This window comes from Protopterus annectens, chromosome 12.part0 (genome assembly GCF_019279795.1).
Source record: "Protopterus annectens isolate FY-2018-M chromosome 12.part0, PAN1.0, whole genome shotgun sequence".
NCBI lineage: Eukaryota > Metazoa > Chordata > Ceratodontiformes > Protopteridae > Protopterus > Protopterus annectens.
This window is the reverse complement of record NC_056746.1, coordinates 940,028,720-940,048,218: the sequence shown is the minus strand read 5'-3', so window position 1 is coordinate 940,048,218 and position 19,499 is coordinate 940,028,720. Positions and strand designations below refer to the sequence as shown.

The window sequence follows — 19,499 nt, the reverse complement described above, 5'->3', positions numbered from 1 at the left end:
CCAATTTCTGGCTGTTTGTCTCCTCTCACTCCATTTTTATGGCTTTGCCCATATGTCTCTCTCTAAGAGGGTGAGAGTTTTACATTAAGACACATTCCCATGTGACTTCTCTGTCAAGCAGATCCCTGCTACTGGATATTTGTCCTGTCATTAAGTTGGCCTCTGTGCAGATATATTGCACTGACAGAATGGTAACTATTTGTACAGCCATACCTCTCCATTGTACAGAGTTATTTAGAATTTCCAGATGTTGCCTCATAATTTGCTCCATTTCTCATACCACTGTTTTTTTTTCTGGCAAATCATTGTTAAACTATCGAGTGTTGAATTCAGAAAACAGCGATCAGACTTACTACCCTTTTGAGAAGTCATGGGAATGCACAACCTGCCATTCTATCAACTTTCTTAGTTTGTAAGAGCAGTATTTAATAAGTGTGTCCCTAGCATACATCTCAGCTGTCCAGATATTCACAGAATGTCCAGCTTTTTTCTCTTCTTTTTGACTTGTTTCTCACAAACTGCATGGTTTTCTGACAAATCGCTACTCTGATCTGAGGATTAAAGTGGGTAAATAATGACATGCCTTTGAGTTTCAGACCATGTCCTTCAGACAATGCATGCTAACATAAATTATGTTACTCTAACAACTGTCTATGTTTATAACAGCAATATTTAATGTATTCCTATATTTGTCCCTTTATCCCACATTATGTCATGCGTTGTCCAGATGTATTGGCCTAAGAGGTTGACAGCATACCTCTCAACTGTACAGATTCTCCCAGAATGTCCTGATTATTGCTTCATATTTTGTTCTGTTCCTCATTAAATTTGTGATTTTCTAGATTTCTGTGGTAAATCAGTGGGGTTTGAATTCACTAAATACTGGCAGTCATTTAAGTTTGAGACTTTGTCTACTTCAGAAAGTGCATGGTAAACAAGACCTTTTATTCTAGCAACTGTCTAAGTTCATAAGATCAGTATTTAAAATTTGACCCTATTTTTGAGGCTTTGTCCTCCATTACTGTTGGGTTTGTCCAGATCTTTTGTACCAAGAGGTTGAGAGCTATGGTTGACAGCAATGTATAAGTTTGTAAGAGCAATATTTAAAAGATATCCCTATGCCTGTCCCTTTCCCCAAACCCTGCTGGATGCCTTTGTCCAGATGTCTTGCCCTGACAGGTTGTGAGGACTGCCTGACTTACGATTTGTACTGACCTTGGGGGTGCATACATCTCAACTGACCAGACTTTTGCAGAATGTCCAGATTTTTGCCTGATATATTTGGCCTTTTCTTCGTTCTCTGGAAAATTATTGGGATGATCTAAGGAGTGACGTCACTAAATAGTGACATACATTTCAGTTTCATACTTTATAACCTTCAGAAAATACATGCTAACACAAATACTTTTAATCTAGCATCTGTCTAAGTTTATAAGAGTAATATTTAAAATCTGTCCCTATTTTTGGTCCTTTGTCCCCCATTACATCAGGCTTTGCCCAGATTTTGTAAGTTAAGAGGTTGAGAAGTATGAGAGGGTGTGGCAGCCGAGCTGCTTTCTGCAAGGCCGGTGCGTTTGCAATGTTTTAAAAGTTTATAAGAACAATATTTAAAAAGTGTCCCTATTTCAGCCCCTTTCCCCACCCCCTATTTGATGCCTTTGTCCAGATATCTTGTCCTAACAACCTGCACCCTGACCTACAATCTATACTGTGCTTTGGGGGGGGCATAGCAACCGAGCTGCTTTTTGCAAAGCTGTTGTGCTTTGCAATGTTTTAAATGTTTGTAAGAGCAATATTTAAAAAGTGCCCTATTTTTTAGCCTTTGTCCCCCTTTTATGTCAGGCTTTGTCCAAATTTCTTGCTCTGAGAAGTTGAGAGGTATGGTGATGTGTACTGTTCATCTGGGTGCAGGGTGAACCTTCTGTTCCCTCCTTTACACGGACTCGATGCATGTGTTAGGATTCAAAGTTTCACAGCCGCCAATAGTGACACGAGCCGCAAAACCTCAGTTACGTCTGCCATGCTTCATTAATATGCACTGCACGCTGCTGAGGACTGACTGCAGTCGTGTACAGGAATACAGTCTGTGTAGACTCTACACAGAGCCTACACGGAGTTTAATGAATCCTGGGGTAGGTTTGTTAGCACTGAGTACTTCCTTTGATATCTGTCTTACTACTGTTATATTTATTCCTTTTTGACCTTTCATGTTTTATGCTATATAACACACATTGGTTACACATTGTTACTCTTCCCATAGGAATCAACTTCTTTTGCCTTCATTTCATCTTAACGTAACTTCACTGTAAACAAACATTAATAAGATTACTCATTATATACAATTTGCAAAGCTTTTGTTTTTTAAAGAAGAAAAAAAAAGTCAGAGCTAGAGAACAGGGATATGTCCAGAGTCTTTAGGCATTTAGCTGTCTGCCCTGTCAGAGTTAAAAAAATAGAAACTTGAGAAAGAAGAGCTAGCTCTGAACAATATGCAATGAACAAAATAATCCATTTTGGCCAAGAATGATTCACCCATGAAAGCTCCTAAAACAGGATAAAAGCATTCTGTAAAACTCATGGAGAAGAAAACCTCTCTGTCATTGGCTCCTAGATAAAGAGTGACTAAAACCGTCACTTCTATCACAGGTTCATAGGTTCATAGGGGTGTACTAGGCTAATGGCCCTTGGGGCCTTTACAAGCCTAGCCCATAGAAGTGCCCTGGCATTGTGCCACCTGTCGTTAGTTCCCAGTGCCTCTAGCAAGTAGAACCACTGGAGTGATCTCCGGGGTGAACTTTCTATTTCTTATCCACTCATCAAGATTTCTCTTGAATAGGGCTAGTGAGGTGCTCTGCTTGACATGTATGGGAAGTCTATTCCAGAGCATCGGCAGTCTCTTAGTTATGAACCTGTCCCTCCAGCATGTTCTGTTGATTGTGGTAATGAGGTTGAGGTCTCTGGAGCATGTGGTGCTGAGGGATTGGGATTTCTTTAGATGTAGCTTTTCTAACAGAGCTGGGTGAGACATGGCTTTGTAAGTCAAGCAGAAATCGTCTCTTAGTAGATGATATGAGACAGAAAACAGCTGGAGTTTTTTTGAGTCTGTCCATGTAGGACATGTGTTTAAGGCCTAGGATTCTCTTCGTGAGGTACTTTTGTGGCCTCTCCAGCTATTGCAGTTTTCTAGTGAGGTACATGCTAAATGGGGCATTATACTCTATGATTGGACTAAGGAGGGAAGATTAGAGAGAAATGATGACCTCTTTCTTCCTGGATGCAAAACCCTTGGTAATGAGATGTGCCACGCAGAAGGACTTTCTGACCACAGTGGCAATGTGGTGGTCAAAGGAGAGGTTGCTGTAAACCTGTGTCCCCAGATCTCTTATAATACCTTCAGTGTTCAGTGGGCTCCCATCAATGTGGTAATTAGTGGGAACTGAGTTTATCCCAAAGGGGATGATAACTCATTTTTTGGCATTAAGCTAAGGCCATGGTTTCGACACCAGTCATTGGTCTCAGTGAGGCCTTTCTGTAGGATGTCTGTATCACTTGGGGAGTTAATAATGGCTCCCAGCTTGCAGTCGTCTGTGAATTTGGTCAGCCAGAGTCCCTCTGTGTTGGCCTGGACTTCTGAGAAGTAGATGCCAAACAGGAGAGGACCCAAGGCCAATTCCTGTGGGACTCCACTTGTGACTGGTTGGCAGTTTGACTTGGAGTCCATTACTTTCACACTGTGTTCTATCTGTGAGCCAACTTGCATCCCACCTAACGATATAGGGGTTGATGCCTAGTTTGGTGAGTTTATCAATAATTCCTGAGTGGGGAATGGTATCAAAGGCCTTGGCCAGATTGAAGCAGGCTGTATGAACTGCCTTACCTTCATCCACCGCTCTGGTGACTGACTCAAAGATGTCTACCAGGTTGAGTAGGCATGATATACCTTTTACAAAACCAAATTGCGTGGGATGTAGAGTTTGGAGATTCCCTATATCTTTGTTAATTAGGTCCATGATGATGCGCTCCATAGCCTTACATATCAGATTTGTCAGGCTAATGGGGCAATAATTTCCAGGGTCTGTAGTCGCTCCTCCTTTATGGAGAGGGATGACTGTAGCAGTGCGCCATTCAGTACTGACAAAGCCTGAGGTGAGGCTGTGAGTGAACAGAGTACACAGATGTGGTGCTAGTTCACTTTGTAATTCATGTAGAACACAGCCAGGGATATTGTCGGGTCCCATGGAAGCTGTATTCTTGGCCTTAGACAATGCAGCTTTAACCTGTGTTGCAGTAATGCAGGGTGCCTGGCATTCTTCTGGCATTGAGATTGGTCCTTTAGAGGGCTAGAGAGGGGTAAAGTTGGCAATTAATTTGTTGGCCAGTATGTTGGCAATATTTGTTGCCTTAGTAAAGGAGCTAATATTGTGCAGTAACTCAGAGCAAATCTGGGTATTGCCATGGAGATTCTTATATAACTAAAGAAGGCTTTGTGGTTGTTTTTAGTGTCTGCTGCAATTCTGCCTTCATAGCTGGCTTTGGAGGTTTTGATGAGGGATCTCAACTTTTTGTTGAGGCTAATAAGGGAATTTTTCTAGTGTTGGGACTTCACCTTTTTCTGCAACAGTTTCTTCCTTCTGTTGTAGAGTTTATTAATGGCAGGGGACCACCAGACCGGCTTCCTTTTTTTGGAGGAGAGCGTCTTGGTTCTGTTGGGTATGGCTAGTTCCATGCATTTATGTACGTGTTCGTACACTGCACTGGTGTATGATTCGGCAGTCATGCATCTATTTTCCATTGGCATGGGTGCCGTGAAGTTAGCCACCTCTGTTTTTAGGAGTCCAAAGTCAGCTTTGGAGATGTTTTTCATGGTGGATACCTTTGCGGGGGGTGTGGGTGAGATGTGGATTCCCAAGGTGATTAGTTTGTGGTTGAATGTAACCAGGGAGGAATTGACTATTGGTGTGGAGCAATGGCTGCCCATGTTAGTAACAACCAGGTCAAGGATGTTGCTTCCTCTAGTGGGGGTAAGAATGAGTTGATCCAGGGCATTGGAAATGATGAATTCCAGGAAGCGTTGGGCCACTGCATTGGTGCTTGAGTAGTTTTCCCAGCTGATGGAGGGGTACTTGAAGTCTCCTAGTATGAGAGTGTTGGGTTGGACTTTGGTAGAGTCCAGGGTGCTTAATAACGTGGAGTGAGAGTCTAGGGACATGGTTGGGGACCTATAGCAGGCTATGACCTGGATCTCAGTCTTATCCAGTGTTTGTTGTACCTGAAGTATCTCAGATGCATTATGCTGGGAGACTAGTCTGGAGGTGTGCATATCATTTATGAATATGGAGACACCACCGCCTTTGGAGCTTCGGTCCATGTTTCAGGGTCAAAAGGTGTGGAATGAGTTATAGCCTGGTAGTGCAAGGGTGCTTTCTGATGTTTTAAACCAGGTCTCCGTTACAGCACAAATGTCGATGTTCTCCATTTGAGGAGTGCTTCGAGTGAGTGCATATTAAGATTTAGACTTCTAGCATTGAGCAGCATGACCCTTAGACTGCATTTATTTATAGCTGTTACTGTGATAATTTGGTCTTTGGAACACCACCCAAAAAAAGCACTATAGGGGTGGCAAGGGCCTTAGCCAGTACCCAGAAACCCAGAGGTGACAGATGCAGGCCATCTCTGGCAAAGCATCGAGGTCTGTCAATCATGTCATCCCAAGCAGACATACTGGATCCCCTTAGAATGGCACCAGAAACTTAGCCAATTGTTGAAGTCAATCATTTTTTGTTTGTAGTGCGTTATCATTCTGGGTGATGGTAGGATACTGCTCAGGGCTAGTGTCATACCTGCCTGGGACACATAATCCGAGAGCTCCACCATGTCTCTTTTCATGTAGTCCAGGGAGGTGCGTCTCAGGTCATTCACACTCACATGGACAATGACAGAGTCATACTTGCACTTGTTGTGCAGTGACCCGAGTGCGTGTGTTATGTGTCGGATTCTGGCACCTGATAGACAGCTGACTGTTACCTTCTCCTTATTCAACCTAGTGAGTGGGACATCTGTGTACCTCACTATTGAGTCACCTATGATTAGTGTATTGGGCAAGGTGTTTAGCCTTAGGGGCTTAGGTTGAGGAGCACATTGTGGAGGTGAGCTATGTTTTCTGTGGTTTGTGCTGTGTTGTGGTGGTCAAGTGCATTTCTGTCTTGGAGGTCTCTGCTGTTTGGGTAAATTTCTATTGAGTGCCTTCATGAAGGTGGGTGTGTGGTTTGTGTTTTTATGTGAGAGCTGTGATAGTGGGTTTTCTGGAGGGTTATGTGTTCCACATGGTGTGGTGTAGGTGTTGACCTTCTCGTCTTGGCTGGAGAGTGCATAGCTTCCAATTTGGTGATATGAGTGCATCCCTCACAAGTCTGAGTGTTGGGAGGTAAGAGGAGAGGGTTGTCTGTGTACATGAGGCAGTTGCTGCACTGTCTCAGAATGCCCAAGTGCAGTAGGTTAATAGGAGAAAGCACAGGGAACTGCCCTTTAATCATGCCAGGAGGGGTGGTCATAGCTACTAAGTACTGGAGCTACTTCCCTGAAGAACGACTACTACTGCTGGCTCTTAGGTGTGCCATAATTGCTACAAAAACCTGTTGAAGTGCAAAGTGATTAGGCTATCTGAAGTGCAAGAAAGAACTAGCAAGATCTAAGGGAAAAACTGAAGAGCATACTTTCTGGCACCAGTAATAGTTTACCTCAGCTCAGCGTTGTTGTTTTAAGACCAGAACCTGGTAGACCAGAGTGAAAGGCTCTGAGTAATAGTCCAGAAAGGGAGTCCTTTATGGTGCAGGACTTCCTGACTGAATCCAAAGACAAGGGATGTGTCATTGCTAGCACAATTTTTTGCATTCATCAATCTATGCTGTAATAAGGGAACTGGCACATGTCCTGCTGCCAGTACATGTCTGTCCATCTCTGCGTCCCCAGTTAGAGCTGGTTATAGAACTGATATTAATGGACCCATTTATAATACCTCAACTAATGTTTTTCTCCCTAAATCTGACTAACATTTACCAAAGATTATTTTAAAGTAATTCAGAAGGCACAGACCAGAAAGACGCTGTGATACACTACAGCCTCTACACTACAATATACACAGGGAACTCCAAATCGGCATCAGTGTTCCACATCTGACAACATAACAGTAAGATTATACAGACTCTTTCCAGCTCTCTTCTAATCTTCTTAAAAGACAAAACAGATGCCTTTTTCCCTACATGTTCATCAGATGGGGAGGATTTTTACATGAACTAGATAAATTAATTTTCCAGAGCTGCTTCATACAAGGAGGATAATGACTTTCCTGACGTTTGGCATGGCAGCTGTGTCACAAGAGAAGATCAGCAGGGAAAATGTCATTTGGTAAGTAAGAGCATCCATGCCCTGCTCCCTTGCTGTATTTCTTTGGCTTAACACTTACACATTTCCTCTACTGTGTAAAGTCCTTAACCCAGAAGAATTGAATGAAGTGCTTAGGTTCACAGGTAAGTACTAGGCTAATTGCTCTGGAGCCAATGCAAGCCTAACCCAATAGTGTTCTCAGTCATCTGGCTTACCAGACATTAGCTCCCTGTGCCCCTATCTAGCAATGCAATTGAAGTGATCCCCGGGGTGAATTTCCTATTTCCCATCCACTCATCAAGATTTCTCTTGAAGAGGGCCAGTGAGGTGCTCTGCTTGACGTGAATGGCGAGTTTATTCCAGAGTACTAGAAGTCTCTGGGTTAAAAATCTATCCCTCCAGCAGGTTCTGTTTAATGTGGTGATAAGATTGAGGTCTTTGGAATGAGTAGCATGGTGGGACTGGGATTTCTTCAGATGAAGCATGTCTTAGCAAAACAGAGTCAGGCATGGCTCTGTATGTCAAGCAGAGATCGCCTCTAACTAGGCGATATGAGACGGAGTAAAGTTTAAGTTTTTTAAGTTTATTTGCATAAGGCATGTGTTTGAGTCCTAAGATCCTGTTTGTGAGGAACTACTGTGGGCTTTCCAGTTGTTGGAGGTGTCTAGTGAGGTACATGCCAAATGGGTCATTATACTCTATGATGGGTCTGACGAGGGCTGAGTAAAGAGAGATAATGACTTATTTTTTCCTGGATGAGAACCCTTTTATGATGAGATGTGCCACATAGAAGGACTTCCTAACTACAGTGGGGAAGTGGTTGTCGAAGGAGAGATTGCTATCTACCTGTGTTCCTAGATCCTTTATAACACCTTCAGAGTTAAGTGGGTTCCCTTCGACACTGTGTTTTTCCCGAAGGGAATGACGATGCATTTTTTGGTATCGAGCCTAAGGCCATGGTTTTAGCACTGGTTGTTGGTTTCCATTAGGTCTTTTTGTAGGATGTTCACATCAGCTTGAGAATCAATAATAGCTCCAGTTTGCAGTCATCTGTGAATTTGGTTAACCAGAGTCCCTTGGTGTTGGCTTGAACTTCAGAGAAGTAGATACTAAATAGGACAGGACCCAGACCCGATCCCTGTCGGACTCCACTTCTAACTGCCCGGTAGTCAGATTTGGAGTCAGCTACTTTCACCATGTGGGTTCTGTCAGTGAGCCAGTTGGCAACCCATCTAGTGATGTACAGGTTAAAGCCCAAATTATTGAGCCTATCAATGATTCCAGAGTGTAGGATGGTGTCAAAGGCTTTGGCTAGATCGCCGTAGGCTGTGTGCACAGCATTGCCTTCATCCACCACTCTGGTGACAGCTTCGAAGAAGTCTATCAAATTGAGCAGACATGATCTGCCTTTCACAAACCCAAACTGCGTTGGGTCCAGGGTTTGAAGGTTCCCTATAGCCTTATTTATAAGATCCGTAATAATACGTTCCATAGTCTTACAGATCAGGCTTGTCAAGCTGATAGGGCAGTTTTCTTACTGATGATAACATACAAACAGAATTACTAAAACTCTAATAGACTGTGTTTATTTTTTTGTATTGCATACCTCTATAATATGCATTTGTCTTGATATCTACTTCAATTTGTAATGTGTAAAAACTTTCTTGACTTTCAAAGTTAAGCTGATGTTATGTAAAAATTTCTGTGGTTGTATGGAGCTTTTCTCCCCGGGCCTCCTCTGAAAATGAGTCACTGGCCCAGTGGACTTTCCCGGTCAACAAATGTCAATAAATAATAAATAAATAAGTAGTCGCACCCCCTTTGTTGTGTGGGATGACTGTGGCAGGGAACCATTCAGTAGGGACACAACCAGAACTGAGACTGTAGTCGAACATGGCACTCAGCTGTGGTGGCAGTTCTTTTTGTAGATCGTGTAGGATACAGCCCATTATATTATCTGGTCCCATGGAAGCTGTATTCTTAGCTTTGGTCAGTGTGATTTCTACTTGTGCAGTCATGATAATAGGAAGTTGGTATTCCTTGGGTATGTGGATGAGCCCCCTTTGGGGGGTGAGGGGGGGGTAAAGTTTGCAATAAACCTGTCTGCCAAGATACTGACAATATCAGTTGGTTCAGTATAAGTGGTGCCGTTGTGCTGTTGCTCAGAGCAAATCTGCATATTATTACGCAGATTTTTGACATAACTAAAGAATGCCTTGTGGATGTCCTTAGTATCTGTAGCAATTTTGCTTTCGTAACTAGCTTTGGTGGATTTGATGAGGGATCTCAGTTTTTTACTGAGTTTTCCATGGAAATTTTTCCAGTCATCGGACTTTACCCTTTTCTGCAACAGTTTTTTCCTTCGTTAATGGCAGGGGTCCACCAGATTGGCTTCCTTTTTTTAGAGGAGAGCATCTTGGTTCTGTTTGGTATGGCCCTATCTATGCAATTGTGTAAGTGCTCATACAGTGCCTTGGTGTATGATTCAGCAGCCATACTCCTATTCCCCATTTCTATGGATGATGTGAAGCTTGCCACTTCTGTCCTTAGAAGCTCAAAATTGGCTTTGGAGAAGTTTTTCACTGTGTTTTCCTTTTTTGGAGATGGAGGCAGGATTTGGATATCAATGGTGATTAACTTGTGGTCAGATCTGTCCAGGGAGGGGTTTATCAAAGGAGTAGAGCAGCGGCCCATCCATGTTTGTAATGACTAAGTCGAGAATGTTGTTTCCCCTAGTGGGGTTGAAGATGAGTTTTTCCAAGGCATTGGAGTTGATGAATTCCAGGAAACGTTGGGCAAAAGAGTTGGAGCAGGAGTAGTTGTTCCAACTAATGGAGGGGTAGTTAAAGTCTCCCAGTATTAGGGTATTAGGCTGGACCTTGATGTTTTCCAGAGTGTCCAGGAATGCAGAGGGGGAGTCCTGGGACATTGTGGGGGATCTATAGCAGGCTACAACATGGACTGCAGTTTTGTCCAGTGATAACTGTAAGTATTTCTGATGCGTTATGTTGGGCAACAATTCTGGAGGTGTGTGTATCTTTTATGAAGATGGATACACCTCCACCTTTGGGGGTTCGGTCATCACATCCCTTAGGGCTATGGTTCAGATTTGGGGGACGAAAGGTGTGATATGCATTGTAACCTGGTAGCACAGTGGTGCTCTCAGGAGCCTTGAACCAGGTCTCTGTTACTGCACAGATGTCGATGTTCTCCAGTTTGAGGAGTGACTCGAGCGAATGCATTTTGAGGTTTAGACTTTTAGTGTTGAGTAGCATAACCCTTGGGATGCGTTTACTAGCAGATGTTATGGTGGTAAATTTGTCTTCAGGGCATTGCCTAAAAAAGGCACTATAGGGGTGGCAATGGCCTTGGCCAGTATCCAGAATCCCAGGGGTGACAGATGCAGGCCGCCTCTGGAAAAGCATCGACGTCTGTCTATCATGTCATCCCAAGCAGACAGATACTGGATCCCCTTTGAATGACACCAGAAACTTAGCCAATTGTTGAAGTCTATCATTTTCTGCTTGTACTGTGGTATCATTCTTGGTGACAGCAGGATGCTACTCAAGGCTAGGGTCATACCTGCCTGCCTTGCTAGCAAACAGATGACATACAGTCTTAGGTCATCCCACTACAGTATGTCACCAATGCACAGTATGTCAACAATGCAAAGTATGTCACCAAAGCACAGTGTGTCACCAATGCACAGTATGTCACCATTCCACAGTATGACACCAATGCACAGTATGTCACTAATCCACAGTGCATCACCAATCCACAGTATGTCACCAATGCACAGTATCTGTAGTGGTTCATGCAGGGAAAGCACTACTGTTAAAAATAACAGCCTGCATCCATTGTACATCCCAAGCGAGTAAAATCTTTAGTAAGGATTAGTACCCAGATAGGTTATGTCTTGTAACTCTGCCTCTGCTGTTATGGTGAGTAGCTCAGACAACTGCAGTTTCTTAAACATTATAATACTATTTTAATACAAAACTCCACTTATTACATTCAAGTAATTTATACAATAAGGCACGACAAGATGTGGTTTCCTAGGGATGATACTGTCACGAAGCATATCAAGATATTTTAGCCATATAACAGTTGGCAAATTCCAACACCACCTCAAAATTCCATACCCTGAAATTTCTATTTCTGATTCAGTGGTGTCATTACATTTAAACTCTATTTTACCATGCACTTTATAACTGGAATTTCTCATTTATTGGTCATGCAATCATGTGACATAATTTGCCATATGTGGCTATAACATTTATAACTCTACTGGCCATGTAGATGACAGTGAATGCTTGCCCCAGCACTATATACTCCATTTAAGTTTTAATATTTCACAAAGTGATAAACATTACTTGGGTTTACTATCATTTGATTGAACATTACTTGACTGAAAAGTCAAATGTTTGAAGGGATTTGACTGAAAACTCACTTGACTGAAAACCCACTTGACTGAAACTCATTTGACTGAGTCACAAATCATATGAAATATTCAACATAAAAATATAACATAAAATAGTGTTTTACAGGGTGGCAATCCCCCCTGCACCAAAAGATCTCTACACCCCTTAATTATATATACTAACCCCGAGGCCATACAACCACTTGAGAAAAGAAAAAAAATACCATACACAGTGAATCAGTGTTGCTATGCAAGCACTGATTCACTGTCTATGGTAGTGGTGTAGAAGCACTGATTCACTGTGTATGGTGTTGGTGTACAAGCACTGATTCACTGTGTATGGAGTTCATGTACAAGCACTAATTCACAGTGTATGGCTTGGTGTACAAGCACTGATTCCCTGTGTATGGTGTTAGTGTACAAGCACTGACTCACTTTGTATGGTGTTGGTGTACAAGCACTGATTCACTGTGTATGGTGTTGGTGTACAAGCACTGATTCACTGTGTATGGTGTTGGTGTACAAGCACTAATTCCCTGTGTATGGTGTTTGTGTACAAACACTGATTCACTGTGAATGGTAATAGTGTGCAAGCACTGATTCACTGTGTATGGTGTTGATGTACAAGCACTGATTCACTGTGTAAGGTGTTAGTGTACAAGTTCTATTTCACTGTGTATGATGCTGGTGTATAAGTACTAATTCATTGTTCATGGTGTTGGGGTACAAGCACTAATTCACTGTGTATGGTATTGGTGTACAAACATTAATTCACTGTGTATGGTGTTGATGTACAAGCACTGATTCACTGTGTATGGTGTGTTTCTTTTCTCAAATGGTTGTGCAGCCATGGAGTTAGTATATGTAATTATGGGGGATGTGAGGAGAAAGCCCCCCACATGGAGAGGATTTAGGGGGCTTGCCCCCCCCCCCTGCAAAAACATTATTTTTTGTTGCATTTTCTTATGTAGAATATTTTCAATGATCTGTGATTCAGTTAAGTGGGTTTTCGGTCAGGTAGGTTTTCATGGAAATTCTTTCAAATGTTTGACTTTTCAGTCAAGTAATGTTACGTCAAATGATAGTAAACCACATTTCCTGCTAACTAGAATGTGTGTTAAGCTAAACATTACTTGACTAAATAAAGAATGTATTTAACTTTTTGAATCTAAGACATGTTCATATATTCTGTTTTTGCAAAGTTATATAATTAATGAAAAAAATACTTTCAAAAATGTATCTAGACTGCTGCAGAAAAAATGCATAAAAAAGCTTTTGCCACAGCAAAAGTCAACTGCTTTTCACATTTTACATGTGCAGATGACTAAATACATACACACACAAGCATGCATGTATGCACACTCACAAACACAAACAATATAAGTGTACACAATCTGTATTCAGGAACATCCCTGTCACATTTTTGTGATTTCTAGTCACTCATAAAAATTATACTAAGTGCACATGTAGTCTGCACTTTGTGGTAACTTTTATGAATCCTCCTCAGTTTGTAAAGCTGCAAGAAAATCAGTAGGAAAACTAAAATTAAGACGAATATATGAGTTATGCTTGTGTTGTCTGTTCACACAGAATGGTGTACATTTAGTTTAGGCGTAATGAATCCCAGGGAATGTTTCCTTATATTTCAGGGATACAAAGTACTTGTAGAAACAGCAGGTCAAAATGACTAAGTGGATTACTGTCCATCAGAGAGAGAAATGCTGTAATAAGTCTGTTGTCGGGTTAAACAAGACTTCCTTTTGTCTACTTCTGTTAGTATTTAAACTAATTTCCACGTGTTTTACTGAAATAAATTTAGTTATGCCTAATTCTTGGTCCAATTTTTCTTCACATAATAGATGCTGCTTTTAGTCTACTGTTTGAAGACACACACAAAGAAGTGAGTGGACAAGTAACAAACTCAAAATAAGTATTTGCTGAGCCCGTCAGCCAGGTTAAGCCAGAGACACTGGACACATCTTGGTGGACACAAATGATGATTTCCTTCTTCTTACACTAATATGATACAATCTGTGTGTAGAAGTTCATACAAAATGAAGTCCAAGAACAGATGTTGGGAATTGTTGATAAATTGATGTTATTCTGCCAGACAAAAACCTACAAGAAAACTATTCCTTTGCCATATAAAAGATCTTGGCGACTAGACAACAATGTGCTTAACAGTATTTGTAACATGAATGTATGTTCCTATACTATGCAGTTATGGGGGTTATTAATAAATATAAACATTTGAAATTAGCACTGCAAGACTTCACAATAATCTAGTTATTTCTAGAAGTGTTTAGAATACTAGATATATAAAACAGAGTGCAAGAATGAATTCTGTTTGAAGTATTGTCATTTGAGTTTAATAACAAGCACAGCCATTGCAGGTGCACCTTACCTCTTGGTTCTGTTCTTGTTGCTCCCACTGCTGAAGCAGCATTACCAGGGTGTAGAAGAGCGCTAAGAGCAGGAAGGGATTTACAAGGACAGGCCACGTCACTCCAGAGTGCATGCACAGCTTCCAGTGCTCTGTGTCATTAGTCCTGATAAAGGCAGTCATACCAAACAACCTGAAAGACAAAACTTCCATATAAATGTGATATCATAAAAGTATATCTGGGCATTTACTCAAACTGTTTTGTGTATAAATTGTGGCTGAACTTTTTATTTCCAAATACATTCACCTTTTTTTCTGTCTGGTAATTGTGACTAGACTTATAAGCCCAAATACTTAAGAAAAGATATTTTCCATTTTCTTCTAAACAGTTGAGTAGCAAAGAATGGTTTTATAGAGGAGGTATCGGGTTCATTAATATAATTTCAAAATCATATTGTTTTCAGCAAATGGGTAAATCACCAGTGTCTGAAGCTGCATATTGTTTGCTAATAATTTTACAGCAACATTCAGATTGCAAGTAAAACATTAGATTTTATGTCAGTGTCTTTATTTCAATTTATAAGAAAATGTTCTGAAAGTACTACTTTCCTATGCAAGGTGTTCATATTGTTTATTTTTTCTCAATGTTCGTCTCAGCCACTTATGTAGCCTTGGCACAAATGTGAGCATGAAAGCAGCTCTAAGAAATGACTTTACATTTTTGTAGGTCAACTTTGTTTTGCTTATTGGATAGGTAAGGAGAGAGATCTTGTGTGCAAGCATTGTTGAAAAACATGGATGGAAACACCAACATATATATTTTTTTTATTTGTAGCCTTACAGACCATCAAGCCCCCACCCCCAAAGAACTCTATAGGCCCACTCATTCTTCCTCAAGGTAAAAGCTGAACTCATTCATTTCCTAATCAAAGTGGGAAGCAAGCACACTCCAACTAAGTCAAGAGCTCCATCAGTCCCATTCATTCCTCAGCTGAAGCAAGGGATAGGGTACCCCGAGTGGGACAAGAGCCCAGTCAGCCTATTCATTGGCTTCTGGTGGAAAAACAGTTTCCGAGGGTCAGCATAATCTGCAAGAGCATCCAGGCCCTCTTCCAGCCTAACCATTCTGCATTGCAGCTGTAACTTCCACAATAACAGCTCCTAGAGAGATGCATGCATGCATACATTTATACACACACAACAATCACCCCAACTTTATATACTTTGTGGTTGTTACTCTGGTCCACAGTGCCGCATGCCAACACTTCAAATGCCTGTAGATATATACATTGCAGCAGGTCATACCCCTCCCCCATTTAAGGTGAATTATCCATGATTAATTACTGAGTTTTTGACTGGGAAAGTCGGATTTGGCAGAACCCAATTTCAGTAGAGGCCTGGGAAGAAAAGCACTATGAAAAAGTTACAAGTTAAAATAATTACATGAAATCAGTCAACGTATACAAAATGGGTTGTTGTCCAGTTCTTTTGGAACAAATTTTGGAAACTCGGTACAGCAGAGCTTTTAAGTATGTACAATTAATTGAATACTTGTTAAAAATAAACAATATAGTGAAAATGAGATGTGGATATACAGATCCAGTGAAGTGGCCTTGAGTTAGGTAGTGTCAGAGGTAGTCTGCCATGGAGGAAATTTAAAGAATGTAAAGAAAAAAAGCAGTGACAATGGCAGTTCAGTGTGCTCTAGAAAAAAACTTCTAGTGCACCCCCATGTGGTCCATAGATAATGGACTATCCAGATTGCAGAAGACATATCTTACTATGAACCATGACTTCTTTTGGTGGTGAAAACATACACAAATGAGAAACTTTGCATTAATAACGATGTTAGCATAACTCAGACAGTAGGACTGTATGCCAAAGCTGTTATCTGACACAATGATATGATGCAGTTCCAGAGGACTACTAACCATCCAGAAGCTATTGAACTGCCAAAGCAACAGTTATCAAAGCCAACCATGCTACAGTGCATGAAGTCCATGTACAAGTCATCATCCACACAGAGTCATACATTCATACAAAAATGTATAATTTTATTTTTATTTATTTATTTATTTTTTATTTAACATTTGCTGACCGGGAAAATCTGACTAGGTTCCACAGATCCTGTTTTCAGCGGAGGCCCGGGGAGAAATGCTCCATATAATCACAGGAGCTTAGACAACTCCATGACTAGACATAGATCTACACGTATATACACACACAGAGTGGAAACAAAACAACATAAGAAGACCCCCCCGTAACCTTCTGCCACATCTGGTGGTGCAGAGTTGTCTAGAACTGCCCTGACAATCATGCATAGATTATACTTCCTGAGGTACACACCATAGTTGTTTGTAATGTAACAGGACAACGACATTAGACACTTATTCTAATGTCATAATGGAATGCAACTAGGGATTAATATGGAGGAATGGGTAATGATGTGCAGTAGTGTACAGCTTGCTGTATGGAGCAGAAGATACATATGCATGTATGCATGCTCATACAAACACAGAAATGCACACCTATGACATATGTAATGTGTAAAGGCCATGTCTACATTGCCACTGTATGTCACATCATTCCACTGCTATATACTGTACAAACCTATACACATTAACAATGTGAGTCACATCCACTGCCCCACACTGCACTGACAGGATGCTTTATGTACTAGGACATCTTACATGCTTGCCAAGCTCCTATCCTATACTGATCCTGACATTTCAATTTATATAAATTCACCTATGCACAATATGCCATGTTGTGAAACTCTTTAACTGTAATAGAGCATGCTGTGGTGCTCTGTATGGGCACTTACCATGTCCATAATGTGTCATGGCAACATATGCCTTTCCTATGGCCCAACATTCTGTTGCAATAGTAGGTGCATGCCTTATTAATGCTGTTGAACCTGCAGTGGTGCTGTCCCTTGCTCTGAAGAAGGTTATCTTCTCTGTCTGTGTAAGTACACAACCTGCACATGCTATGCACATTCTGATCTAACCTGTTCCTTTCTTTAGACCAACATGATGTTGCAGCTGGGGGTGCACAGTTTAGGAGTTTTACATACCTAATAATACTTGTCTCCCTTGCCCTGGTACCCTTAGTTACTGGTAGATACATATTTGGCTTACTCTGTGTGCCCACATTAGTGTTGTTTCCTCTGCTAGTGCTAGTGCACTTAGTTATGTGTGGTACACTTGGTTATGTTCTTACACTATGCACTATATTTTTTCCTTTTTTATTTGAATCACACCACTCCAGCCCATACTAATGTATGTGCTGTTTAGATGAACCATGCAATGAGCTGCTGCAGTGTACATCATTCAGCTTTGTCTATCATGCGTTGAGTATGTATCATGAATGAGTGATTCTAGTTGTCGGTGAATTATGTGTCCATTACTCCTAATGCTGAGACATCTTCTTTCTTGCCTCTGATAGACAGCTCACAGGGCATCCATAAGTCTGGCTGAGGGCACATAAGATCTACAGATCTGCCTGAGAACACAAACTATATTCTGATGAGTAAAGTGAAATCTCAGCATTAGATAACACTGTCAGACCCACACATATGCATATAATAACACAAACAGAAACAGGTGACGAAAGGTTTCCTTTGCTGAGGATATTTTACAAAGTGCAAACAGATGAGCATACTACAATTGCCTGCTATGAGCAGGAGGTAATGGAAGGGCAATAAGTAATTTAGTTTGCATTTACGAGAGAGAAGACACATTTATGACTTTTAACAAGGTTTGTCTCGACTTCACACTGGGTTTTGATCAGAAAACAATCATTGGATGATACTGGCTGTGCTATCCATGTCACTGACTAGCCAAAGATGAAGTCTGCAGAGAATAGTAATTCAGACATTATTCATGTGTGTTTGTATGTTCTATGCTTATAATATTTATGTAGCTATTTGCTTTACTCACAACTAGCTTGGACTGGAACCAGCACAAAAAAGCTATGCTCCTCATTCCCTACTTTAAAAGGAAAGAAACTCTTTTTGACCTGGCAGTAACTTATGTAATGGATTGGAAAACAGTAAAAATAATAGCTTGTACATTTTTGAGCTGTAGAGGCACTATTGGCTTGAAGGATCATAAGCCATGTGGTAAACTCTTAAAACCTGCCCACCAAAAACAATGACCTAGATCCTCAAAAAACAAACAAACAAAAAAATACTATTGCTGCAGTTGCTGATCTTGCATTCAAGACAAACCCCTCCTCCACTCCCATTACCGATTCCTTGTGCTGTCCTTTAACCATACTCATTTTTAAATAAAAATAATGCAGTTCTGCTATTTTAGGTTAATTTCACTGATGGTCTAGTGGCTGACAATTTGCCCTTACTGAATGTACAGCTACCTTTCCCTGTGGTAAATGTTGCAGTTGTTTATTTATCTCTATTCAGTTTGTTGCTATCAGTAACAAGTCTATTCAAGATAGAGAATGAGATTTTTATTTCTCTAAGTCTATTCCACGAGAAGCCCCTGATGCCTTGTGTACATAGGCCAAACAAGTAGAAAATTCGTTACTTACGTATTAACGCAACCAGGAGACAAATGTTTCAAACTTCGTCAAATAAGAAGTTATGTACTCACCATAACGTTCCATGTTTGTTGTACATCTCACCTTCATTTTATGCTGGTTAGGGTTGGTTCTGACTCAGCCTAACTCAAAAGCTCAAGAGCTTCCACTGGCTTGAGGCTATGCCCTATCCCATGATGCTCAGGGAAGATTACCCAGATCTTGTTTAAAAGAGAAAACATAAATATCATGTAACACAAAATCAGCTTGTGTAGATAAGACCCAGAAGGGAATCAGAGACTCCATAATCCAATTAAAAATAAAATTATTTGCCCGATCCTCCAGGAGCGAAGGAGGGGGGGAAGTAGGGTGGGACGCAACAATGAAGGAGAGATGGACAACAAACATGGAACGTTATGGTGGGTACATAACTTCTTAATGTTATGTTGTCCTATCTCGCCTTCATTCTATGCTGGTTGGGACAGCGTCCCTAGTACCTTCTTTCTTGGGTGGCTCAAGGGAATAAACTCTTCAGAACAGTGGACCCAAAGGAAGCCCTGTTCCAGGAGGCCACATCTACTTTGTAATGAGTGATAAAGGTATGAGGTCTTACCCATGTGGCTGCTGCACAAATAGAATCCAAAGGGAGTCTGAACTGGAAGGCAGAGGAAGTTGCAATAGCTCTTGTGGAATGGCTCTTCACTTTGCCTGGTAATTGTCTGTTTTGAGCACTGTACATGAAGGAAATACAATCTGTGTGACATTTTGACAGTG

The 19,499-nt window shown here is 41.1% G+C and overlaps 1 protein-coding gene across 1 annotated transcript in view; it reads right to left on the bottom strand.

Annotated features, from left to right (window-relative positions):
• LOC122816231 (piezo-type mechanosensitive ion channel component 2-like) overlaps window positions 1-19,499 on the bottom strand; it is a 1,381,906-nt gene that overhangs the window by 1,247,741 nt on the left and 114,666 nt on the right. Inside the window, exon 6 of the mRNA XM_044088974.1 lies at window positions 14,208-14,379. Coding sequence (XP_043944909.1) covers window positions 14,208-14,379 — 172 coding nt within the window. The remainder of the gene's footprint in view (window positions 1-14,207; window positions 14,380-19,499) is intronic.